This window comes from Patagioenas fasciata, chromosome Z, assembly GCF_037038585.1.
Source record: "Patagioenas fasciata isolate bPatFas1 chromosome Z, bPatFas1.hap1, whole genome shotgun sequence".
Lineage (NCBI taxonomy): Eukaryota > Metazoa > Chordata > Aves > Columbiformes > Columbidae > Patagioenas > Patagioenas fasciata.
In genome coordinates, this window is record NC_092560.1 from 13,403,159 (window position 1) to 13,430,252 (window position 27,094).

A 27,094-nucleotide genomic window follows, 5' to 3' on the forward strand; every position below is an offset into this window, starting at 1 on the left:
CTGGCTGCTGGCCCCGGGCGGCCGGAAGGAGATTCCCAAATCTCGCGATAGCGGGCACTGCGCGGTGCGGTTGCTGCGTTACGGGCTCAGTAGCCTGCGGCGGCTCCCTGGCCCTTGGGGCCTCCGGTGAGGGGATGGGGCTGCTGCCCCCGCGAAGCGGAGCCCGCACCTGGCTGCGGCTCCGCGGGGCTTCCCGCTTCTGTGGTAGGGGCTGTGGGCGCTGCGACCTCCGCGCCCCCTCGGCTGCAGGCGTCCTCAGCCGGTCTGGTGCGGGGGGCGCGGAGGTTTGTGTCTGCTGTCTCCCCTTACTGAAGGACCTTCTCTTGTCCTTTCTGAGCATTGTGTCTCCTACCGTGCTTTTCCAGCAAGGAACTGCTTTGTCAATTTCTTAAGAAAACTGAACTTTTAATAGGGGGAAGAATTAAGCTTTAAAGAGTTGATCTCTGGTAGTTTGTGCAAATTAAAGGAGTATTTCTATCCTTCTTTCCAGGGAGAAGTTCAAAAGGGAGACAATATGGCCAGCAGTCACAGACCTCCAATAACTCGTCCTTCTTCAAGAGCAGGAATAGGTCTGACTACAAGGCCTACCTCTTCATCAAGGGCTCCATCAGCAGCCAGAATAGGAACAGGGGTATGTTAAAGAAGTTGATATTAACTGCAGTATATATATATTTTTATCTTTTTGTTTGTTTTGGTATGGTGACCAGAGTGATGGTTTCTCAGGAAGAATTTTAAGATTTTCATTTTGGAGAGATTTTTATTTTCTAATTTTGACCAAAAGAGGTCAAGGAGGTCTTGTATCAAGGGTTCATCTGGGAGACCTTAATACCATTGATGTTGTGGACAGAGAGAACAGTGAACAGCTGCTCGAAAGTAATCCCTTACCCTTCTGCAGTGGGCATTTGACTGGAGCTTTGTTTACCTGAAGAGCTGTAAATGCTAAAAGATTCTTATAGGAACAGTATAGAGACTAACTTAAGTTTTTAATGGCTTTGGTAATTGCATAAGGATAATAAATTCATAATTCAGAGTTGGGAGGTTTGGGGGGGTGTTTGTTTGTTTGTTTTTATAGATGCCTCCTGGTACATCAAGACCTGTTTCTCGTGGTGGTTCTTCGACTACTGTAGGAGTCTTATCATCTCAGATTAAAGTTGCAGACCGCCCAGTGACTCAACAGGGATTAAGTGGAATGAAAACTGCAGTGAAAGGTACTTTTTACTGAAAATAGCTATCAAGGTGTCTGTAAACATTTTAAATAATTCTTTAGGTTTTTAAAGGAAAACTTTTCATAGGTGTATAAACTGCAGAATTAATATCTATGATTAATAAGAGTAGGAAAAAGGAACTTTACAGCATCAAATGGTGTCTTGTCACTGCAGAATAATTAAAATACTTTGTTATATAGTAGCTGTATAGCTGAAAAAGTAATGTTTATCTTCACAACAGTTTAAAATTAATTTCTGCCTTTGTTTCTTTAAATAAGGCAAAATCTGATTTAAGAACACTGAGAAGATGGCAGTTCTCTGCCTGCACATTCTACAGATTGTTTTCATAATTTACAGTTCATTAAAATTAGGGGGTTTTCTAGTAAAATTTCATCTTATTCTCCTTTGCCAGGTCCTCAGAGGCAGATAATGGATAAAACATATTACCTTGGACTGCTGAGGTATGCCTTAACAACACATTCAAACTGCAAAAGGTTTAATGCTCTGTTCCCTTTCTGATATTGTTTGTTGTGCTTAACAGTAGCATGGGATAAGTGGTGTTCACTTATAATTAAATCTGTTCTCTTACAAGAGGTAAGGTCATTTTTCATACAGTTGTAGGAGAAAAGGAATCATATGCTTATGTCCGAGTACAAGTAGATTCCTTTGAAATTTTAATATTAAGCTTGCTGACTTAAATGCAATCCCACAGTGTTACTGACAGGAGGGTCACTGATTTTGAGTTTCCCCCCTAACGCTGGATAGGTCTGATAGCTCCATCACAAACTAAGCCTTTTTTATTGTAAATTTCAGATGATTTGCTTGGATTATACAGTGAGCTAATGCTGATGAACGCAAAGTCTTGCAGAAACTGTATTTCATGTGCTGCTTTGTCAGTTGATCATACTGTAGTATTGAATAAACCCTCCTAAAAGATGTCATTTTAACTGTGGATGATATCCACTTTCTGTGAAGTGTTACCATGATTTTTTTTTTCCTATTTGAGAATAATTCACATCTGTTTCACCCTCAGGGATAAAAAGCTAATTAAAACATTTAATATCCAGGTTTTCCAAGAACTACTTAGGACTTTATCTGATAGAACCACTCTGCTATTCTCCTCAGCTATCCAGCACTTACTTGAAATACTGATTTGAAACAGTGCAGTGTAAGAAAGGGATACTGATTGCACATCTCTTGTAGTAAAATATAATTTATCTTCTATGTGTGTTTTAGCTGTACATTCAAATATTAATGATTCTTTTTGTTTATTTTTTTTTCAGAAGCAAAACAAATGAGCTCACAACAGAAATTAACAAGCTGCAGGAAGAAGTAGAAATGTACAAGCAAGAGAACTCTGCCTATTTGACCTATGAAAAAAGGTGAGATGTACTGCAGCTAATGCAGTCACAAGACTATTCTCTGATACTGTGCAGGCTTTAAGGAACCATGAAATAATTCTTTCATTATTTTATTTTTACATATATGAATCTTCCCATCTTAAATTTGGTTTTTTGTTTTGTATTTAGGGCAGAGGCTTTAGCTGGTGAAATCAAAGAATCTCAAGGTCAGCTAGCAGACTACAACATGGTATGCTGCTGTCACTTTTGATACTGAATGCTCTTCTTTCTCACATTTACTTTGTACTGCTTTTGCTTTACTTCAGCATCTTTTTTATTGCCTTTTCTCTTAAAAAATGTACAAGTTAACAGTGCTTTTTATTCAGTTATTGGAAGAGGGAAAGACGGAAACTAAGGGAAACATAAAAGAAAAAAGGAAGTATACTATACATTAGGAGAAGTGGTTGCACATAGATTTAAGAAATCACTGCTGCATAGTATTTGTAGGTTTTGTGCAACTATATATAATGATGATTACTTCTAAAAACTACATGTAATCTATTAAGATTCCCAAATAATGTTTGTTCAGTTTGCAATAACAGAAAATTTCTGTGTTTTCATGAGCTCTTTGTGAGTTGCTACCTATTTGTGTGATGATTTTTTTGTTGTTGTACGTATTTTAAAAAAGGAGAGCAGTAACAGGTTGGAATTCTGTCTCATTTCAGGTTGTGGATATACTTAACACCAATACGGATACGGCAGAAGTGATTCGAGATTACAATATGGTAAGAATTAAGACATTTGCTATATTTGAACAGTGAAGTGATGTGTGTTGTATACTTGGTGCTTCCAACATATGACATATATAAAAAAGCATAGCACGAACTTAAAACTTACACATTTTTTCTGGTTAAATAATAGTGACCATAATATTGCCATAATATTGGCAGCATGTTTGTAGTGAGACAGTTGTCTGAAGTGTTGCATTAACAGCCCCATGATAGTTTTCTGTGTTTTAGATTAGAGAAGGCTGCCATCCCAACCCAAATGATGGGTGTTAAAATATATTCTTTATTTGACTGGTAAGCATGAAACAGTAGTCCTATGAAAAGCAAATTCACTAGACTGCATGGTGTTGTAGCACTGCCTGGTCTGGAAGTTTAGTTCTCTTTTGTCATCTGCCTTTTAAATTACTCCATAACGAAGAGTGTTCCTCTAAGTATTAAGCTGTGAATTGTATTAAGCATGTTCCATTTCTTATGATCACTTTGTCCACAAGCAAAATAAACTAGTCTTAGGAAAGGTTATTTTGGTACCTTGAAATACCACCTGAGTATTTCTCAGTCAAACCATTTTTTTACCCTACATTTGATTGCAAAATAAAGTCACAGTGTCCGTGTCATAAAGAGAAGAATGCTTTGCAAGTGTTAGATTTTAATTTTGCTTGTAGTCTTAAACACTATTTTACTAAGTATTCCAGGAATACATCCTACAGTAATAGTTAGTTAAATTGATTTGTTGCAAACTTGTTCTATTTCTTTTTCAAACAAAAGATGCCTTCTTGCTTCCTTTGGTTTCCAGTGGAAGACCACAATTTCTGAAGGTCTTTCCTGAGTATCAACTGCAAAAAACCTCTGGAGCAGCAGACTTCTGCTGCTCCTTCCTCTACTGCATTCTGAGCATCCTCTTGTTCATTTAAAGCAAACTTCTAATTTGTGTTTAAAATCTGTATCATATATTATGTCAAAAGATTTTTTTTTTTTAAGTTGAAGGTTCAGAATGACCGAGACGCTCAGAGTGTGGATAAAATTTTCACAGAAAGACAGGCGTAAGTACATGAAGTATATGCTTCTCCAAAGGTTTTAAAATCATAACTGAGCTTGGCAAAATCAAAGTATTATGAAATTCAGAAGTTCCTTAACAGTGCAATGCATGCCACAAGTGATACCTGGGCAATTTCAAGGTGATACATCGCTGCCAGGCTGCAGCTGGAGTTTCTGGTTTTAAACTCTGAGTAAATGCTGTGGTGATACTTACCATGTCATCCAGGAGGAGTTAGGTGTCTGTGGAGACTCCAGTCTCTTGATAGCTTGCTGTCAAGTTTCTGAGTTTTGGAGGTTGTGTTACAGAGTAGCAGAGTGGGGAAAGCGAGCAGAAGTGGGCACTGGAACAGAGAATTCTGTCTGGTAAAGTATGGGGGTGTGGAAGAGAAGATGAGGATAGTGAGATGTTTGCAGTAAGAATGTGTCAGCTTGTGTAGTGATAGGCTGAGAGGGTGAGTTTCTGATATGTTTAATTTAGGTACAGGAGAAAGAGGGTCCTGCTTGTTGCCAGAAAGAGCAATCTCAATTATGAGATTTTATGTAAAGTAGAACAATTTTTAAAACAGTTCACCATTTATCATAGAATAGTTTGGATTGGAAGGGACCTTCAAAGGTCATCTAGTCCAACCCAAACTTAATAATAAGTCGTGTTTCACTAATACGCAGTTTTCAACATTGCAAATGTGTCTATCTCTGAATGCATTTTTAAATGTTAAGGAAATATGAAGAGAAAAACTTGGTTCAGTAGCAAACTAAGACATAAAGACATTAGATGTGCTGTAGTGATAATTCATGGCTGGAATGTATGTACACATGTTTAGGAGAATGGAGCAGTTGGTGTTTCTTGCTCAGCTAATTCAGGTGAAAAAACCCCAGATGCTCTGCTCTGATTGTGTTAGTTTTGTGTAATAGACTACTGAGCTGTGACACCATTGTTTTGGATTTAGTCCCCATTCTGGTATGGTCTGCTTCAGCATTTTAGAGAACTTGCTTGTGCTTTCTGGACTTTTTCCCAATTAAAGCATCAATGACAGTGCCAGCTTCACAAGGTAATTGGTACCAAGACTGGTTCATGATAAGCAGTATACAGTAAGCTCTGCCCCCCGCCATAAATAACCAATTAGGTTTTATAAAAGGTGGACTACGAGTATTTTTTGCATGTTTTGAAATATTTGTTGTGATACTAATGCATGCACATCACCACATTCTCTAGCTTCATAATTCATGCAGTAATACCTTGTTATGGATTTGACAAGATGAAAGGAGATGGGACTGCTTAGCTTCATTTTGTATTGTACTTCAGTAGCGTAATGCAGACATACAAGTGCACTACAGTTTTCATAAGTCAGTTCATCATCCATTGGTTAGGACATTAACTATCCTCAGTTAAGTAAGAGTCTATATCTATATATTTATCCTCAATAAATCCATCTTCCCCAGGCACAAATGCATGAATTTTCTCAAATATTACTGTGGCATCTTCATTGTCTGTACCCGATATTGTAGGGGAAGAACTCATGTCAGCTGAGAACTCCTGTTCAAACATCTCTGAGTCACGTTCTTCCAGACGACGGTGACGGTAGCTGATCAAATGTTGATACCATGTTGGGCATTTTATAGCAGTAAAAATCAGAAGTGTAGTGCTTAGGACAAACCCTAGGACACCTGCTAGGAAGGTCCAGCTTTTGCCAAGACGTGGTAGCTCTTTAAAACAGACAGGAAAAAAAAAGAGTCATTTTTGTGAGAAATACCAGCAAGAACTCTTTGATTTTTTGGTAGTTAAATTGAGAACTCATAAAATAAATAATGACAGGCAGTTATACAGTGTCTCAAAAGCTTTAGTACAGTGTTATTGCTATGCTATTGGGGAGCCAGTAACATCATATAGACCAAAACTGCATATACATCTCATATTTCCTAGCAATATAAATCCACCATGCATATTTATAAAAATATAATAGTTTAGAACTCAGATAAAGTTCTGGGGGCATCTAAAAGATCAAATAGTCTTTTTTTTCAAAATTGAAATTCCAAGATTGAGCTTTGGAAAAAAAAAAAATCAGTAATTTACTTCAAATTCTATTTTCCAGGCTTAAATTTCTGCATGGTGGTGATGTCCACACCCTAAAATATTACATCTTTTCTTTGACGTATCCTTTCAATTGTATTTCTTTTATAATAAAAGTTTCAACAGACTGTAGTTGCCAGTAGTCTTTATTTATAAGCTGGTTTTGTGTGCTGGCCATTGTCCTAAAATGATTACAGCTGCTACAGCAGAAGAAGCGTGTGGCAGTGATGGTTTACAATTTGTGTATGTGTCTGGAGACTGATATTTCTTCTGCCTTAGCCAGAAGCTAGAAGTAAATCTTTTCATTATGGAAGAGTGGAGTACAACATAAATTTGCATTTAAAAAGAAAGAAAGAAAAAAAAACTTTACCAAAAGAAAAGCTAGAGTATTACAGAGCTACGCTGGATTTAATGTCAAAAGATGAAGAAAAGTAAGCAGACTATCATTGAAATTTTCCAAGAATATGGGATAGGCACATCCACGTCCTTTCCACTGAACAGAACTGAGGGCAGGAATAAAATTAATAAGCTTACTCACATTTTAAGAAGACAACTATATCTAGAAAGCAGTTAGTTTGGAAGAAGTAATTGATTTTTTTTAAAGGTACGTGTCTGTTTCTGTTAGGAAGAGATCTGGACAATTATCTAAATTTCAGCCCTTTGAAATTGTGTCATCAGTTTGTACAACCATTTGAGAACTCAAGTGTGGTTTATCTGTTTTTAACATTTATTCAGCAGAGCTTAAAATTCACCATAATGTGTGTAGTCTACCAAAACCTGGAAGTATTCTTGCTCCATAGCCCAGGCTTTTATGGAAGAATTACAGTGTACTAGGAATACAAAACAGTATGGAATCATGGACCAGCAAATCAAACAGCTTGTAAGCAGCAAAGCAAAACACTGGTATATTACCTGCATGTGTTCCATTGTTTCCAGTGATGTTTTTTGGCATCAGAGTTGTTAGTAAGGCACTCCTTCTAAGCTTAATGGCAGAAGTGGAAGTGATAGTGTTTTCTAAGGAAGCTTTTTGAGTTTTGCAGTCAGCTAGTAGGATGGCTGCTGTCTGGATGGAGAATCTTTCCTCAGTGTTCGGAAAAGTACATGTAGTGTTGTTTTCATTTTCTGTGAATGTGACCAGTGGAAAGGCTGTAAGATACTGGTAATTAATTGGCACTCTAGTCTAAAAATACCGCATGGATAACTAAGGTATTACTGCAAAATAAGTTGATGGTGAATATTATCCAGATCAGGGAAAAAAAAAAAAAAAGATAAGGCTACTTGATGTAAATGAGCATCAGCTGCTGCCCTTAGAAACACTTACCAATTGTCACTCCAGAGGCAGTTAACCTGATCTGTAAATCAAGGAGGTCACAGGAGCAAGTCCATGGGTTTCCAGCTAAAACAATTTTAATCAATTTCGAAGATGATTTTATATCAAAAGATTTCAGCAAATTATAGTGTAGGTTTAGAACTGTCAGACTGTTTAGGGAGGTAAATACACCTGAATCTAGTTGAGTAATCCTGTTATAGGATAGATTCAACACTAACAGTTGATTTAATCCTGCAAATGCTGCTTTATGAACTGTGCTAATCTGATTGTTGCTGATATCCAGAATTCTGAGTTTTGTCAGATTGCAGAAGCTGTTATTATACAGTACAGTAATCATGTTTTCATTTAGATAGAGATCAGTGAGGTTAATAAAACTTCGAAGAATATCTTTGTCACTATTTTTTAAAGTGATTTTGTTATTTTTCAGGCTTAGGTTAGTAACATTTTGGAAAAGGTTAGTGGGGATATTAGAGAGGTTCTTTCCAGACTCTTCACACGTGATCTGTTGAAAAAAAAGAGAATGACAACAATTAAATACTATAGGAAAGTTCCGGTGATTAAAGTGTCTCAGCAATGACTATTAAGGGCATGAAAAATCTTTGTTGTATTTTTTAGTGCCATCATTTTAAAAGAAGAGTTCTACTGATCTTCATGCCATTTTATTTGTGTTCCTTAATATGCTCGTAGTCTGGTGATACGGGGGAATGAATCCTCCTAGTGTATTGAGACCTGAAGTTCCAGATCACTTAGTGCTTAAACTGTTTGAGATGCAAGGCTCTTTATGTGATGACCATCCAAAATATAACCAGTTTGGCATGCTATTTTGGAATTAGTAGGGCTATCTGTTTTAGAATTCTGTGAGCAGGTTGGCTGGGTAGAAAATTATTCCTTTCCCACATAATCTGGAAAGAAAGTGTCTTAGAGGAAGTCAATTCAAGGCTGAAAATCAATACAAGTATGCTTCTTCAAATATACTGTTTTGTTTTAAAACCAGCTATGTTTACTCTTTAAAAACATCTTTGGAACAGACCTTCAACAAAACATTAAGTATATATTTTTATATATTTAGTGTTTTTATATATGGTATACACAGATATGCTTATATATGTACTCTATGTATATGCTTTATATATATATATATATATATTGCACTTCATTTTGTTTTTCTGGGTTGAAGTTTAGCATAGCTGCAGTCTTTTCAGGCTTGAGAGTATTTAGTCTCAAGACGTTGAAACATTTTTTTTCCGAAAAGAGTAGATTTCTGTGTATCTATACAGCATTGCAGGCTACCGTTCAGTGTCAGCATACTTGAACTGTCTTTAAAGGAAAGTACTGGAAGTACTGGAAACAGGTTATTTGTATTATACCTCTTCCTAAATAAGGAGACTCTGTTCAGCTTGTTAATGCTGTGACCAGATTGAGTCTAGATAGCTTATTTAAAAACACATGTTGGTGGAGTGCTTTTTCTGCATGGTGTACACACATGTGGGGTTTTTTTGTTGTTCTTTGTGTTTGTCCCAAAGATGAACAAGCAGTAGATGCAGTACTGGACCTGTAGGCAGTGAGTCAGAGCAAACAGTTTTATCGCTTAACTGTTAATCAAGACTTCTTCCTTCTCCTCCATTCCCCGATGCATACAAAATCCACTAAATTAATCACTGAAAAATAACTTTCAAAATGTCTTATATACATTTGGACCTGAGTTGGGCAAGTACTAACTCAATGAATCTTTCTAAGTGGAGCGGTAGTTCACTGTGTCTGCATAACTGTTGCTTTTTAGTTCACTTCCAAAAAGATAAAGGAGGCACTACTGTTGTCTACGAAGAGATTTAACTGAAATATAAAACCATCTCTAATATGTTTCGGTGTTATTCACCCACTTAAAATGACTGTTAGCAGCTAGTTGTCCACTGTGTGGCAAACCATGTCTTCTTGTTTGTCTCTGTGTGCCTCTTCCTTTGGGAATTTTATGTTTACAAGGTAGTTTTTTAAATGCATTTAGCTCCTAGTGTATCTTTCAAAAATAAGGATGATTTACATATACATAAAACTTACCATTTGAGAAGTACAATTGCAGTCAGCAGTGACTGGATTCAGAAACAGTGTTCCAGCCCAGATCACAAGCCAAGAGAGTTTCATGTTTAGAGCCTAGCAGAAAACAAACTTTTGTATACCAAGACCAGAATGCCAGTGTCTTCCCTAGTGGTAGTTCACCAAATTAATAGATACTGTTCTTTCCATGACAATTTAATGAATGTTGTTCTACATAAGTATTGGTAAATGCAAAATTAAGAGGCAAAACATAGGTTATCAGAATTAATGCATGCAGCTTTCACTTAATCGACCCAAACCTAAAATGTAGTGAGCTGACTGTATTAGCAAATACTAAAGGGATTGATTGGACAAATTAGTAGACAACAGTTTCATAAATAGAAAAAATTAATAGGCCAGGATGTACCCATTAATATTCCTGTTAAAGCAATTGTGGGTACTGGAAGACTATGATAGGAGTAAACTGCAGAAAATATTCAGGCTTGTGTGCTTCCTAAATAATTTCTGTTGTTGCACTAGATTAATTGTTGGTTTATCCAGTCAGATTTATGTTCTTACATAAATTATTAAGCAGGGGTTTTTTGCATTTTTAGTTAGTAGATTGATCTTGTAATCTCTTTCTTATCCATAATATAACATAGATCATATGACATAAACCTGGACTTACGTATTCTGAAGCTGTAGTTTTTGCTCTGATCTTTGGAACTAAGTAAACACGGTTCAGTCTTATTCTGGAGGTTTTGTACAGATTTGAACCTTATTTTTTGAGAGTCAGGAAACCTTTTCTGATAAATGGTATGACATTAACTTCTCTCAGAGAAAGTGTCACTTATGTGTCCCCTTTAAATTAGGCATTATTTGCAAGATCTACTTATTTTGAACGTGAATGTTAAACCATCTCTATAAGATGTTAAATCAGTCCTTGTTTATTTCAGACTTAAAGTGTTTTGTAAAAGGTAGACTGTCCCTTTGTTTTTACACTTTTTCTTAAGCATCTGAAGAGGAAGGACAGTTGGCTAAGTGAACCTCAGTATGTCCTTCCCAAATTCCTATCTTCCAGGTTAAAAAAGACTCAAAAGATAAGGTGTAAGATACTTGTTTACAAGTGTTTATTGTATTATAACTTGAGCTGTGGAGATTATTTGCTGAATTTAACATAGAAAAGCGGGGGAGATTACATAAGGAAGCTCAATTGCACGAACAATGCTAAATATAGGCAGCCAGCCAGATTTTGAAAGACTCCACCAATCCTTAAACAGAGTGCCAGGAGGCCTTTGATCAGTATGGAGTAAATGAGGTCACAGAACAAATTGCTCAAGTCTAATTGATTGCTTCTATACATTTGTATGTCTGAGTACTGACCTTATTCACCCAGCTGAATCATCCTGGAAACTTACTAGCTTCTTAGAAAGAAGAAGGTAAATGCCACTTAACACTGTTCCAAACCATTGTGCTTTTCTACTGCTGTTGGAAATTTACATTAAATACAAAAAGAGTTCATAAACCTTTTTGTTAGACGTTATCAGTGGCAGGGACAAGGAGTACTAGCAGCAACAGCCAGTGTGGTGGTATATTCTGCATTAGGTGTTGCTCTTGTCCGTGACAGTACTGGTGGCCTTCATACTTTTTGGAGCCAGTTTGTATTTTCCTAGTGGAAAACATGATGCAGTTTCAGGACTCCAGATATAGACTACGTTAATAAGTTGATCTCGGGGCTCACTTGGACTTCAAAGACATCACTTTCAAGATGTTGAGAAACAAGTACCTTAACCAAGCAATCTAGAAACACAGAATGATGGTACTATTGTAATTTACAGATTAAAAAGAAAAAGACTATCTTTAATTGAGTGGGGAAAACTTATTTAAAATATTATTTTAAAAGTCAGTCTGTAAGTTAATAACAATCAAATCGAAAACAAAAGTTAATTTAAAAGTTTTTCAAAACTTCAAGCAAAAAGTTAATATGTCTCAATGAAGCGGATGCCATTGACTTGAAAAATCCTTTCCTGTCTAAAAATTCATTCTACATATGTCTATGTCAAAAACATTGTTCCTGCTTTTTACTTTAGTTTCTACTGAAAAGTTAGGGAGATTCTTAAAAATTTGATTTTCTGCATTACATGTGTGTGAACCCTTATAATCAGTAGAAGAACAGGAAAACGTCAGTAATTTTAGTGACAGTTTAGTTGTTTACTAGAACTAGACTTTAAGGATTGCTGTTTAAAGAAAATGCTTTGGAAAGAAACTGAGCCTGGCAGTACATTGATAATACCTTGACATTTCCTTGTAAATAGAAGCATTTTCTTTAAAAGTTTTCCTTTGAAAACTTTGTAAAATGTTATCATTTAATAGGAATGTAATTCATATTGTTTTTCTTACATTTGTAAAGAAAAAGGCAGATTTGGGGAAGTAATGAACTTTAGATAGTCTGATAGTCTGCTTTTCAGAGAGGAAACTGACTGTTCCCTGGCTTTCTACTGAAGTAGAATTTACTTAACAACTTGGCATGTTCAAGGTTCATAGTAATTCCTGCACTTTTAATGTAGATCTCCAGATGTATTTGTTTTGAGTCTAGCAACAAAATTATACTAATAAATCTTTGCTTACATTTTGAAAAAGATCTGCCAAGGTTCTTACCTTTCTGTTGCTTCTTAGAGGCAGCATATATACATCTGTGTAGATTTTGCAGTGCACTGACAAGAAATAATACGGTGCAGCAGCACTTTGTTTTTGTTCAACCTTTGCACCTGATGAATAAGCAGGCAGTGTAAAAAAATAATAAACCTAGAAGATCCTTAGCAAAAGATTGACCAGGTTGAGCAACTTCTTATAATCATCTTGATTTTAATTGGTTCTGCAGCCAGTAGGGAAGTCTAATAGTAGTATGCTCAAGTGTCAAGTTCCAGATCATACAGGAAGAACTGAGTTAAAATGCTGCAAGGAATTTACAAGTAAGTTGGGTCATAGCCAATTAAAGAAATGCTGGAGACAGAAGAAAACTTGCAGTTTTTTAAGTCATCAGTCATCAAATGAAGAAAATGTCAAGGTATTTGCATACTGAAGTAAAGGTCTCCAGTAGTTAGCTAAGTCTGTGTTAAATTCTTGTGTTGTAGAAACATCAGCATCAGAGGAGCTGTGTGATGTGATACATAAAGCTCATTATTATAAAGAATTACAACCGCTTAATGACATCTGCTATATGGGCTATAATTCAGGAAGAAATTCTAAAAACAAATGATACTTGCTTCGATTTGAGTTCATGTCTATATTCAGGTTGAAAAGGGGATTATATTGATAGACAAGCACTACATTAAATAAATTTTTTCATGCATTGGTGCCCATTTTGCACAGCATCAAACTACAAGATGGTTCAGTCTTCTCTCATTCTCCATTCCTTTCAAATATGTGGCTGTAGAAACCATTTTACTTTATTATTCCTCTTTGATGTTGTTGCCACTTTGATTTTTTGCTTAATATCTCTGCACATTCTGCAACTTTTCCAAGCCTCTGCCTCGATTTGGTTTCATCAGTAGTCTTCAAATTACTTGTGGTAATTAATTGTCTTCCTGTGACAGCCACTGCTGATGCTTTTATTGCCTCTTGGAAAATCACTGAGTTTTGGCCTTCTGTCAAAAGGTTTCTACCAGAGAAGATGAATCACAGCTAAGTCAGACACTTCCAGTCTCAAGGACATACTGGATCACATGAAGGATTTAGCCAGGAGTCCATCTCACATTAAAAAGGAGACTTGCCTCAGTGAAAGCGTCCACACACACTTTACATCAATGGGGCGATGTTTTTTTCCTTGCTCTGCCATGCATACTTGCAGTCTCAGGCACAGATGAGAAAAATCCAGTAGACCCTGGAGACATCACTGCCCTCAATGATGGCAGCTGCTTCCACATGGTGTTTTGGAACACAGGAGAAACATAGCAAGCAGTGTTCTTTTCTCCCTCCCTAGATGCCCCAGTGATCTCCAGGAAAAGGCACCGTGTTTGTACTGAAAGACAGTTTCTTTTTATTCTGTCACGCCTTCAGTGGGGCTTGATTGAGAGAAACTGCCACTGCTGAGACCTTGCAACGGCTTTCGTAGGCCCAGATTGAGGGATGAGGAACCTCCAATAAAGAAGTAATATGAAAGCTCCCTGCCAGCTACCAGGTTCATGCCTTCCAGAGGGTCTTGAATCAAACCACTCTCATAGCTTAAGGACATGCTTCACTTAAAAAATTACTCCTTTCCACTACCGAGCATAATGTAATTGTCCATTCACAACTGGTGGACTTATAGTGAGGGCCTCTTATTTGGACTGGGTTTGAACAAACCATTTTTATTCTCAAGAGGGTATTCCATTTGATATCATCATAGAATAGTTTGGGTTGGAAGGGACCTTCAAACATCACCTAGTCCAAACCCCTGCCATGAGCAGGGACATCTTCACCTAGATCAGGTTGCTCAGAACCCTGTCCAGCCTGGTCTTGAATATCTCCAGGGACAGGGCATCTACCACCTCTCTGGGCAACCTGGACCAGTGTTTCACCACCCTCAGTGTAAAAAATTTCTTCCTCATGTTTAGTTGGAATCTCCCATCCTTTAGTTTAAAACCATCAGCCGTTGTCCTGTCACAACAGGCCCTGCTAAAAAGTTTGTCCCCATCTTTCTTATAGACCCCTTTTAAGTACTGAAAGGCCACAATAAGGTCTCCCTGAAGCCTCCTCTTCAGGCTGAACAACCCCAGCTCTCTCAGCCTGTCCTCACAGCAGAGGTGTTCCAGCCCTCTGATCATCTTGTTGGTCTCCTCTGGCCCCTCTCCAACAGGTCATGTCTTTCTTGTACTGAGAACTCCAGAGCTGGACACAGAATTCCAGGTGGAGTCTCAATCATGTTACAACCACCCAGTATTTCTTTGGCAGTCCCAATGCATTCTAAATTCACCACAGAAAGTGGCAATTCACTTCATTTTATTTCTTCATCATCAGGTTCAAAAGCATCTTCGCAACATGGGTTGCTAACCTGACAGAATTTCTACTTAACATCTTCAGATTCCTGGAGATCATGGATCTTTCTTGAAGCCAGCTGGAAAACTGGTTACACTTTTGAATCTCTTTTGAGAATTCCTTGGAGGTGATGAAAATTATGAGGAAAGGCTGAGGGAGATGAAATTTTTTAATGTCTAGAAGAGTAGGCTTAGTGGATATCTTACCAAAGTAAAAACATGACAGGCAGGAGTGAAAAAAAAAATGGAGCTGGTGTCTTCTCAGTGAGGCTGAAAAGCAGGACAAGAAACAATGGCTACAAATTGAAGAACAGGAAATTCCATTTAAATATTAGAAAAAACTTTTTTTACTGTAAAAGTGTCTAAACATCAAAACATTGCACGGACAAGTCGTGGGGTCTCCATCCTTCAAGATACTCAAAACCTGCCTGAACAAGACCCTGACAACCTACTCTGCGTGACTGTGCTTTGAGTAGTGGAGCTGGACCAGATGACCTTCGGAAGTCCATTCCAACATCATCTCTACTCTGCTTCTGTGAAGTTTTCCTTATTTCCCTGAGATTATCCTTGTGCAGTTCCACTATTTTGCATCATCTTTTAAGCCTGAGGATGTTCTTGGCAGCAGTCATTGATCCAATAGTGTCAGTTACACAATTAAAATTGTTGGCATCTTGCAACTCAGGAAGAGTTACTGAAAAATAGAAGAAAAATAAGTTCTGAAGGAAGGTGTCCAGCTGATTCTGTCATTCTTAACAGCAAAAGTCACAGTTTAAACAATCTCATGAACTGTGAAGGGAAGGAAGGTATACTCTTCAGGATCTCAGAAGTTTCTGTTAATTTGCTTTATCTTTAACTATGTTCTCAAATTATTTGATTTTCTAGCTTTTAGAAGTTTCATAGAAATTACCAGACAATACATGAAACAGAACAACTCTTCATGCCTTATTTAAATCTGCTAATACAGTTACCTGTAGCTCACTATAGCTGCAGTGACAGAGAAGTATTTGTGGTTGCAGCCCATTGATTTCCTAACCAGATTAAAGTCATGAATCAAGAATGTCAGGAATGGCTAATTTCTTAATTCTTGCATGGCTATGAAGCTCCACACCACCTAAACTCTGAAGCCTCTCACCATTCTTAAGGAATCCAGTGATTCATTGCTAGAATAAAGTAACCTGATTCTTATCTAGCACAGTCAAATCCTTGTATCCATATAATAATAAGTTTTCGTTATGTACATTCACAAATCACACACCAGCTTCATTATTTCAAACTGACTGTTCTTATTCCAAGAATTCACTGACTGAGAGCAACCAAGAGGGTGTACTATACTTTTGCCAGTGTTGGGGACTATGCAGGTAGACAGATGGGAGTGTTGGAAAGTACTGTGGGCACTGTAAAGGCAAAGAGTTCTTCACCTTCTGGGTTCTGAGGTGTGAATGTTTTTGTAGCTAATCCAGCTCCGAGAGGATTAGATCCCAGTAGGTAACTCCTTTTTTTTTTTTTTTTTTTTTTTAAAATCTGTGGTGTTTTTTGCTAAAGAATCATTTCAGTGAGGCTGAAGGATGTCAGGCAGGGTCCTCTTCACATTCCAGCCATGATCAAAGAGAATGAGACCCTCATGATCTCTCACTTTTATACGGTGTATGACATGTATGGGATGGAATACTTAGTTGGTCAATTTTAGTAACCTGTCCTGTTCACCCCTCCTTGCAAATACACCCCTTTCACTTATGGGACATGCAAAATTTATCAGTAACCTTGGCTGTCATAGCAATAAGTCTAAACCTGGGGCTCTTCTGCATACTGTTGCTACTGTTATCAGCTCCGGAGCAAACAGCGTCTGAAAAACATGCAGCCAGATTCAGAAAAGTGCAGTTACTTAGAAGACCATAGCTGAAAGGAAAATTCACTAAAAGAGAAACTGATCTTGTTTTTAACAAAACCTGGACAAAGGAATACTGGAGTTTGAAACAGATGCTTAAAATAAACATCAACTAATAAAAGTTACAAAAACGTTCTGTTTTTACAGCATAGAAAAGTTAATTCAGGCTGTAGAAGAAGATATTGAGCGTGAAAAGGTTGTAGCAGAAGACATAATAAAAGACATGTCACAGGAAGATCAAACTAAATACGTAGAGATGAAGGCTGCAAATGAAAAACTCTCACAGGTTGGTTTGTTTCATTGTACGTACCTAAAATGCTTCTCAGTCTGGCTCCATTGGTTCCAGATGTAATTCAAGTACTAAAGAACTTGCTGGTAGCTTAATCAATTGTAGAAGTGTCGAGGGTTAAGATTGCGGGGTGACAATCAAACCCTGGCAGATGTATTGTTAACCTCCTCTCCCCCCCACTTCCCCCTTTCTTTTGCCCCTCCCTCTCCCCCCTTCCCACTCAGGACAGGCGATCGGGAGGGAAAGAAGGACAGAGAGAAGAGAGTTGGAAAAGTTAAAGATGTTTTACTAATGCTGCTAATAAGAATAGAGAAAATAATACAAAATATACAAAACCAATCTTGAAAGTCTCAGCAACTGCAGAGCCAGCACCCAAAGTCCTGGATTGGACTCTGCAGCCAACCAGAGCTGGATTCAGTCTCTCACTAGGCCTCGGTTCGCAGGGACGACCAGCAAGGTCCTCTCCTAATGTCAGCCATGAGAAAAAAGGGAAAAAAAAGGGAAAAGGGACGAGATCCTTGTGATCTCCCACTTTTATATGAAGTATTCACGTGAATGGAATGTTATACACCGTTGGTCAGTCTCTTGGACATCAGTTTCTCATTGCCCCTCTCGCGAGATGTCCATCCGTGCTTATCAATAAGTTTGCATTCCATTGCTAGGTTTAACCAAAACGTGTTGGGTTCTCCAGGAAAATGCAGCTAATATGAAGGCTTTAGCTGACAGGCAAATTCACTAAAAGAGAAACTTGTTTTTAACAAAACCAGGACAAGAAGTGACAAAAAAATAAATAGAGCAATTGATTAAAACCAAATACTTTTTGATGTTCATCATTTTCCTTTTGAATTTGGGGATAGACATGCAGATTTGAAAAGCCATAGTAGTGCTTAGATGTTTCATCATGTGTAAAAAGCAAACAAAAGGGAAAAAACACCCTAGCAAGTTTTTTAGTTTGCTTGAGTAGAAAGTTTTCTTGCTGTGTACAAAAGTGAATCTGACTGGTTTTTGTTGTTGTTCTTTTACGTCTGAATGTATCAGAAAAATGAACTGGGCTTTGTAAAATTTTTGTGACCTCAGTAATTCTAATATTAACAAAATCAGTAAGATTTCTAGGTTCTCTGGGATCATCCAGATTCAGGCATACAGTCTGAGAAAGCTTCACTGTATAGTCTGTACAGAAAGACAGGCATCTTCCCAGCTGTCTTAGGATGGGCTGAGTCACTAATCAGGGCCTGCCTGTCTCTTTCTGGACTATGAAGGAACTGTGGTGGCTAGGTCAGATTGTAAAATCTGACTTGAAATTTTTGAAGTAGAAGTGATAAATTCCGCCTTTGGTATCAGTTTTAAGAAAAATAATGGAAAAGGGGCAAACATTTTTTTTGTTACAGCCAAACTGCAAAAAAAATGATAAGAGTTTATCAGTAAAGTTGGATTCTGAAAGTAATTGGATATTATATCTGAGTTACTTGGAGAAGATAGCCAGAGTATTATTGTCTTTTAAATTTTTAAAAGCAGTGATGAGATGTTTTACAGCATTTTATAAATACTCAGTGGCAGAATGTAAAGTAATGTTGCAAAATGTAAAGCACTCTCATCAAGTAGTAATTCCTATCTTAATTTTGCATTTTTTTCCTCTTTAGGAAATGGTTGTTCAACAGCAAGAGTTGGATGCACTACATGTAAAGGAGGAGGCTCTAAGAGCTGTATGTATGATAACAAGTCGTCTCTCTACCAATCTTTGGTGAACTCTAATTTAAAAATACGGTAGAATCTTTCTCCCTAAATTTTCAGACCCTGTAGGATCATGCTCTAGAATGGGAAGGCAAAGCTGCCTTTCTTTTCTACCAATAATTTCCAAACAGTTTTGCTAAAAACTGGTTTTACTAGATGCCAAGTACAAAATTTTGATAGCAATAGTGAGGTTTCCTTGCTTTAGTTAATCATGTGGTTTCAAATGTCATGTGTGACATTTGATTTGGAATTAATCTTTGAAGATTGACATGAAATTATCATTCACATCCTTCTTAGGGATTTGTGAGACCTAGTTTTTCAGTATATTTTCAGCTTTCAGGATGTGTGAGAATTATTTTCTTGTTCCACGTTCCATTTCATAAGCAACACTTGCAGCATAACGGGTACCTGCTAGGATATTTTTTATCCCACATACATACATAAACACACACTTCTAATACACTGTCATATTGCTAGATTGAGGTAAATTTTCTTGTATTGAGTCCTTCATGGATAAAAGGATCTATGGGCTGAAATGTACAGTCATGTATCTATTCAGCAAGTACAATTTTCAAATACTACTAGACATTTTTCTGGTCCTTTTGAATACTGTATATGGTTTATGATCCCCTAGAAATGATGAAGTAATAAATCTGCTCAGAAAATTGACCGGAGGATGAACTCATAAAGCAAGAAGTAGCTGACTGAGATATTCCATTCTAGAAAACACAATATTGAGAATATGTATCATAAAGTTTATTGTTTATACTGTCTCTGTACTGTTTGTAACAGATAAGCTTCACTTTCAAGGTATAGCTAAGTGTTGCTGAGCTGAAGCATAGTTTCTGCAACGCTCTCTTACCATCTGTAAACAGCTAGTGGGTGTTTGGTTTTGCCTCCAGGAAATAGCACACTCTCAGGTGAAACAGGAGGCTGTGCAGCTGTATGAAAAGCTCCATGACCTTGAGGAACGTCGAGATCAAATGATTGTGGAGGATAAGAACATGGAATCTCCTCAGGAGGAAAGAGAGAGATTGCTAAAGCAGGCAAGAACATAAATTGTTATGCAAAAGATGTTCTGAGTCAGTATTTTAAGGGATGGTAATATTTGAAAATACTTGAATCTTGCCTTTATTTGCTCTTTAAGCAGCACAGATCATCTGAAATGAAGAACAGCTGAAGAATTGGCTGGATGGGATGTTTAAGGTTCAGCCAAAACAAAATTAGCACAGTCAGCTTTTCAGCTGGTTGACTTGTTCCAGTTCAGCAGACATGTTGGTATGGGAAAACTTACTGTATTGAACAGTTCTATAACATAACTCCAGACAGTATCCTTGAGAGGTATCTAGTGTACCAATCCAGGAACGGTTTAGTTTACAAGGGTCTATGCTGTGTTATGTAATTGTCCATGTATACTATACGGATAGTTGGACTGAGTGACACTGGTAAGTATGTCTGATTTTTTAATGTGTATTGAAAAAGCAGGAGAAGATTTGGAAGACATAACACTTAAATCATATCACTTCTTTTCAATGAAGAGGCATTGCTGGACAACGTGACAAGTTTGTGATTTCATATTCTGAGTTTCTGTTCACTGTCTGCTGAATTAAGAATTTTTTTTTTTAATTTTCCTTTTTTAAATTTGTAGACTTTATTTCATACATTGAAGTTGTTATACTTTTTTATAGGTTAAGGATGATAGTCAAGAAATAGCAAGCATGGAAAGACAGTGAGTAACCCTATTACGCTGTTGTTACAAATTACATTTAGACCCTAAAGACAGCTGAATTCCGTCACATATTTCTATGAACTTTTTGAACTTAACCACATTTTTGAGTCTCTGCTGAAGTTAACCTTCCACAGAGAACAGAATATTCTTCTGTTTGAGCTAAACAACTTTTATAGGGAATAGGACATTTAGATCTGCAAAATAAGATACTTTCTTTCCTTATGAACATTCCTTGAGAATATAAATTGGTCATGGTGCTGACATAAACTTCATTAAGGCTGAAGACATTAATTTTCAAGAACTGCTCATCTGGGACGTTAAGAAGTTGAACCTACAGTACACTGCAGTCACATTTTGAAGAGTTTTTTTTGTTATGCGTTCTAAAAACCTGAGAGTTACAAAGTTGCTTACAGAAAGTTTAGTTCCAAAGAGGAACAGGGCATTGCTTCTTGATTCTTGGGTACCAGATATTTCAGAAGATTTGCCAGAAACTCTGGTAAATGTTACGATACGTAGTAATGTATTGGGTGGGGGGAGGTAAAGCAGTACAATATTTTTTGTGATTTTGAGCCCTTTGATTTATCTCTCTTTACAGAAATTTCCTTTCTCACTTCGTCTGAATGTAGTACAATGTTTTAGTGACAATTTATTTATTAATTTTGGTGAACACATTGGTAATTTTTAAGGAATACAGTTCCTTGTTGCAGTTTACCATTATGTTGTGCCTCTGCAAAGCTGTATAGTAACCAGCAGAGGGACCAGTTGAGTAAGTTAAAAACTAGTGATGATACAGCAAAAACTGTTTTTAACAGAAAAGACCAACAGTACTTACATTTAATAGATATAGGCACTAAAGTGACAGGTCCTTTACATATACCTTTTATAACAGAAATTCTCCTGATAGTCTTTTGGGTTTGATAAAATTAGTTTTGCTATTTTTATCCATGATTTTTCTCTCAATTTTTGTCTACCAGAGTAAATATTTTACAACACATTTTTAATCTTGAGTTTCATTATCTATTTGTCAGGCTGACAGAAGTGAAAGAAAAAATAAACCATTTTAAAAAGGTCATTCAACGACTTGATATGGATCTGGAGAATCATCAAGGTAGTGTGACTAGACCTGTAGCAGACTATGCAGAGCTGTATTTCCTGGTATTATAACACATTGTTATGGACATTAGTTGCTTGAAACTCTTAGGCTTACGCAGATGTCCATTGTTTACCATCAAAAGAAAGTTTTATGTCTAGGCATGCAGGCTTTGCTTTCTGATGTGAGAAATGGGAAGTACCCACTTTATGGGCACATCTGTCAAGTTTATGTTGAGTAGTAAAACTATCATATAAAATAACAGTACAGCTGTCTGGTTTTCTGTCCCAATTTTATTTTTAGGACTACTTGAGGAATAGAAGTTTATCTTGCTGGTAGCATTGCAGAACCAGCTCAGCTTTAGAAAAGCTTTTATTTATTTTACCTTTTACATGATCCTATACACTGTCAGTGAATGAGGAGCTGAGAATGTTTAATAATGATGTGTAAAGCAGACAGAATTTAGCACTATTTTTATCTGTCTTTGAAACCTCTTGGGTTGATTTTTGCAAGGAGAGTTTGCGAGCTGCCTAGAAACAGCATTATCTTAGAAACTTCAGTAAACACCTGCTGCAGTACGTTAGTCTAGGTTAGGCTGGGATTTGCCCTAGCAATGGAAGTCATGTTTCTGCAGGAAGTAACTTAATTTGAGCATAGGCCCTCAAAAGCTCTGGAAGATTCTCCCTAAAATGGAAATTTCTCCCATAGAAAAACTTCTATTAATTATAAAGAATCTTCTTTAGATAGAAGTTAGATAAATATGTGCATACATTCTGGAAAACTTCGTAAGAAGTTATGTAAACTCTACAAGACTGATGAATTAATGTTTTTGTATACACTTTACTTTCTATTCTAGTTTTTCTCAGGTAATCAGTGTAAAATTTATCTCTAAACCTCTTCAAGGCAAACAAATACTTCTAAAATTTACCCTATAGCAAATGTTTCATACACTTGTTTCTCATTGTTTGCATTACAAAATATTATATTTTTCTCCAGGTATTTAATTATTTTTCTGCAAATAATTACTAATATTAAGACTGCTTTATTAGCTTTCTTGTTTCCAGATAATATCATTGCCACATTTACATTTCTGCTTTAATTGTTCCTTTTTGTTTGGCTTGCAACTCTTTTTTTTTGTATCTTTGGAGAAATGCAGAAGGTAAGAAGTGAGTCACTTTTTGCATTTTGTGGTTAGGTTTAAACACACAAACATTTGTTGCTGGAATGTGTGTCTTTCACTGTTTCAGAAAAAGACCTCTGTTGAAGAAGAGGGTTTAAAGCATATGTAAGGAAGTACCTGCTCTCTGTTAGTATATCAGGAACAGTCAGGATATTCAGGATAAAGTTACCTTCTGGTATAATATAGAGATAATTATACCTGTGGTAAAGCATAAAGGAAATAAAAAAGATTATCATAAGTAGTTACTTTAAGACACAGAAATCTAAACTCCCAACGTGCTCTTCTCTAGTGAGTGGAGAGGCAATCCCAGAGAACCATTCATACTTCTGCTCTAAATCAGCATCTTGGTGTGTCCTTGAGATTTCTGTCCTCTGTCCCTCCCCAGTCAGCTTATTTCTGGCTCAGTATTTAAACTGTTTATTACAAAGCATTCCCAAAACTTCAGCTCCTAAACTTTTTTTGGTTAAATCTAAGGTAAAATAGCCAGTAAAAAACAGAACACAAAAAAAAAACCACACCAAAAAAAAAAAAAAGTAAGGATTTTCTTAATGTTTCAGAATAAATATTTCAGTGCTAGGAACATTTTTGAACAGGCAAAACATAAATAGAAATAAATATTTTTAATTTTCACTTAAGAAAATCTAAATAAGTAAAAGTCACCCACTTATTAAATGTTCCGTATATTAGCAGTTACGTTTAACTGATTAGTCAAAATCAACATTTACTCATAATGGAATAGGTTCAACACTTCATAAATTGCATGAAAGGCTAAGATATTCATGTCATAATTATTTTTTAAAGAAAGCTTATCTTTAAAAACATTTTAAAGGTTGTGGTCTTTATTTCAGTTTTTTTTTTTTCTTTCTTTAAGCGCTTGGCAGATCATTTAGCTTTCTGTTTCATGGCTCACTGTAACCGACTTTTTAAGACTAGAACAGACTGAATTATTAAGTATTGGAGACTTGCCTTGCAAAATGAAAGAGAGAGTCCAGCAAGGAACAAAGCCACAGCTGCAAGGAAGCTGGAGCAGAATCACAGTCCCTCAGGGACCCATGGCTGTTCCTATTGTTTGTATATACTAGATAAAAAGGAAAGCATGGGGGTGTACAAGTAGAAAGACCTGGAGAAATTTGCTTGCTCAGTTATATCTATATCTAGTTCATTCTTTTTCTTTGTATTCTTTAAAGTTACAAGTTCGTTCTGAAAATTAATCTGTGACCAAGACTCAAATAATTAAAAATTTAGATGTTTGTAACTTAAAATTATTATGAGCTAGCTGAATTGTGTCATGTTTTTGAAACTTGTGACAAATATATGAGTTATCCCACTTTACTATTGCATTTTAATTAGTTTATAGTCAGGAGTTGGATTTAAAGATGGAGTGAATTATGCATTGTATATTGTTCGTTATTCCTAATACCACTATAAAGAATGTGTATGGAAATGTTCTTTTAAAATCAATTGTAGAAAGCTTTCTGTGCATTTTCCTATACCATTGCTGGTACAGTTTTTCTGTTTATTTCCCTGGGAGTGTCATACTGTTGCTTATAAGCTGCATGTCCATATGGAAGTCCATTTGAATATGTGAAAGTGTCCTTGATATGGCCCATATGTTCAACAGTTGCAGAAAGTTTTAACCATGGTACTCAAATACACAAAGCATTTGTTCTGTGAACTTCCTTTGTGTAAACCAAGTATTAATTCTACTCTAAAAGGTTCTATAAATTGCATTGACGCTGATTTATTAAGATAATTACCTTCTTTTAAAAAATATAAATCTATTACGTAGTCAGTTGAAGTGGCTACATTAAATGACATGGGATGAGTCCTATAGCTTCTAGGCATGTACATTTTTTATTTTTAAAACTGACATTTTGCCTACCTAAAGGAATCCAGGACTGAGGCAATATAAGTTTAAATGAATATTATATCTCTTGCAGGAGAGGAAAATTGGAAATATAAGGAGCTGAAGAAGAGGGAAGAAAGCATGGACAGTAAGTTGTCTAATATACTTTAATTAGGCCTTTTTATAACACTGTTCTCCAAAATGTTCAATATGACTTAAGCTAGTGTGATACTGAAAGAAAGATCTCAGCTGACAATAGGGAAATACGGATAAGAATGTACTTGTAGAGTTTCTGCATTTTCAAATTACCTGATTCCTGACAAGCAGAAGGGCAAAAGCTTGCTTGATCTTGATTTTCATATGAGTACAGACCATGAAAGTGTGGCCTCACCATCCTTCTGACTGTTTTGCTTTTAGTTCTGCTTCTACCCTTCATCACAGGATATTGATGTTGTTCCAGAGCTGTTTGAGATTAATTGAGAGGTTTGGAGGAACATGCAGGTATCTTGAAGATGGGAAAAGAGCAAATATGGTACCCGTCCTGAAGATGAGGAGCTAGGGAAGTGTAGACCAGTCAGCTTAGTATCAATTTCCAGAAATACTGTGGAAAAAATGAGCAAGCAAACAATTTGTAAATATCACAGAAAGAGGAATATTAATACCACTAGTATTGATTTGTCAAGAACAACAAACTGATTTCCTTCTTTGACAGGAAAATATTGCAGATTAAGGGAGGAGGAGCAGACTGTGTATTTTCACTTCAGTACATCTACCACTGTCTCATGGTGTTTTAGGAAGCAAACTAGGGAAATATTGTCAGTTATTAACCTATGCTGTGCATTTGATACAAAAGTATCAATTATGAAGGATTCACTGCGAAGATGGAAGGCTGCATTGAGTAGAGTTTTGCAGAGTGTTGAATGTTCAGGCTAGTCAGTGTTTTTATTAATCAGTTGGATGACCAGGAGAGAGAGTAAATACATAGTTTCAAAGAACATGCTGCATCTAAAAAGCTGCAATCATGTTGGAGGACAGGGTTGGAATTCAAAATACTTATGGCATATTAGAAATGAAATACAAAACGCTCAAGAAGGATTAAGTGTAAGTTCATACATTTGGGCAGAATAATGAACAGCAAAAATACAGAACAGGCAGCAGTTCATTAGGCACAGCTCTGTGGTATGGTTCAGAGTTACACTGGAAGACAAAGTGAACATGCTGCAGAAGTATCACACTAACATGGAAGAGAAAATACCACAGCAGTTGATACACGTAAGAGTGTAATTTGTCAGACACATGGAGTAGGAGTTCCCTATGCACTGAGGAAGGCTTCAGTTGGAGTATTGTCTCTAGTTCTGCACATAAAGAGGTTGGCAGTCCTGAAGAGAGACCGATGAGGGACATGGAAAGCATGATGTGCGAGGAAATATTAAATAATGAGTCTTTTATTTTAAAGAAGTTATGATACTCGTCAAGTGTGTAGAAAGTCTATTTGAAATCATAAGTGACTAATCTGTCTCTGCATATACATGGAGGATAGAAAAGTAGTACACCAATAGTTTCAACAAAATTTCAGTTTGGATATTAGCAAAAACTTCCTAACATTAGAACTCACAAAGTGTTGAAATAGATTGTTCAGGAGGATTGTAAAGTATCTATCATGCACTGTCTGTAAGAAGAGTATAGACAAACATCTGAATACTGACATAAAGGTTTTTTTTTTTTTGGTCCTGAAGGAAGTTAATTAATTAGATGACTTCTTACAGTCTCTTGTATTCAATTTTTTATGAACCCATGAAACACATAGTGCTCAAATGAAACAAGGTTATTCAGACATATGTTATGAGAAAGAGAGTTGCTTGCAGAAAGACAATGAAATGAGATGAAAATACAGACCTTGCTTAGTGTTTCTAAATAAATTCAAGTAAGGTTTGAAAAAAAATACCTAAAAAGGTCGAGAATGGCAAAGGAGAAAAACACTAGTCAGATCGTATAGGTACAATTCTTAGGACCTAATTCTACTTTTTCAGGCTCAGTTTTATAAAATTATGTATTTGTGGATATATAGTGCTTTAGTTTTGTTCTCATTTCATGTTTATGAATGTGTGAGAATGCTTTTTTTTTTTTCATAAATTTGCTTTATTTCACTCCTTTGGCTTCCCTACATGTATGCTTTGGAAGATTCAATATCCTCATTGCCTACACTTTCCTTGGAAGCAAATAAATAGGTTCATCAAGGTATTGCAATATTTAAGACCTCTTCCTAAGATACATCAAAGTCCATGGCATCATGCATTAAATTGAAGTGTCTCAGACCCCCACAAGAGACAGATGTTACTGAAGCCTTTGCCCATCACTAGAGCACTAAACAGTTAAATGTGATTGAAAGATTTGTGTTATGTTATTGGAGTGATTCTATTTGTAAATATTACCCACTTAATTTTTTTTTTAAAGGAAAGAATAGCTAAAATGTTTTAAACACAAAACATTAAGCAAGAATTTCAATACTGTTACTTTCCTTACTGCCTTTCC

General features: G+C 36.4%; 2 protein-coding genes across 7 annotated transcripts in view; one reads left to right on the top strand and one right to left on the bottom strand.

The window, feature by feature from the left end:
- The first annotated feature begins 36 nt into the window (after positions 1-36).
- Positions 37-27,094, top strand: part of IFT74 (intraflagellar transport 74) — a 38,044-nt gene continuing 10,986 nt past the window's right edge. Inside the window, exons 1-14 of one of the 2 annotated variants that reach the window (XM_065861615.2) lie at positions 37-126; positions 491-631; positions 1,073-1,208; positions 1,618-1,666; positions 2,489-2,587; positions 2,735-2,795; positions 3,271-3,330; positions 4,312-4,373; positions 16,845-16,983; positions 18,627-18,689; positions 19,620-19,763; positions 20,406-20,446; positions 21,475-21,554; positions 24,657-24,710. In XM_065861615.2, coding sequence (XP_065717687.1) covers positions 515-631; positions 1,073-1,208; positions 1,618-1,666; positions 2,489-2,587; positions 2,735-2,795; positions 3,271-3,330; positions 4,312-4,373; positions 16,845-16,983; positions 18,627-18,689; positions 19,620-19,763; positions 20,406-20,446; positions 21,475-21,554; positions 24,657-24,710 — 1,105 coding nt within the window. In that variant the 5' untranslated portion in view covers positions 37-126; positions 491-514. The other variant, XM_065861616.2, reaches the window with a different exon arrangement.
- On the bottom strand, positions 5,642-12,569 carry LRRC19 (leucine rich repeat containing 19). 5 transcript variants are annotated; one of them, XM_071801916.1, is made up of 6 exons: positions 12,456-12,530; positions 11,181-11,282; positions 9,822-9,914; positions 7,758-8,268; positions 7,349-7,558; positions 5,642-6,072 (listed from the first exon to the last, which is right to left on the bottom strand). In XM_071801916.1, the coding sequence occupies exons 3-6, from the start codon at positions 9,903-9,905 to the stop codon at positions 5,741-5,743; spliced, it is 1,137 nt and encodes a 378-aa protein (XP_071658017.1). In that variant the 5' UTR covers positions 9,906-9,914; positions 11,181-11,282; positions 12,456-12,530; the 3' UTR covers positions 5,642-5,740. The 5 variants fall into 5 exon arrangements, with proteins under 5 accessions (XP_071658017.1, XP_071658016.1, XP_071658018.1 ...); XM_071801915.1 differs by having other exon boundaries at positions 11,181-11,466; positions 12,456-12,524; XM_071801917.1 differs by having other exon boundaries at positions 11,181-11,221; positions 12,456-12,470.

Bases quoted from the DNA above. Each gene is read 5' to 3' on its own strand.
- LRRC19 (XM_065861617.2), bottom strand. From the start codon at position 12,482: ATGCTGCCTCTAAGAAGCAACAGAAAG. The intron at 8,269-9,821 runs GTAAGTTTTATG...TTTTTTCAACAG, and splicing joins GCAATTGTACTTCTCAAATG to ATCACGTGTGAAGAGTCTGG. The intron at 7,559-7,757 runs GTAAGTGTTTCT...TCACATTCACAG, and splicing joins TGCCTCTGGAGTGACAATTG to AAAATGAAAACAACACTACA.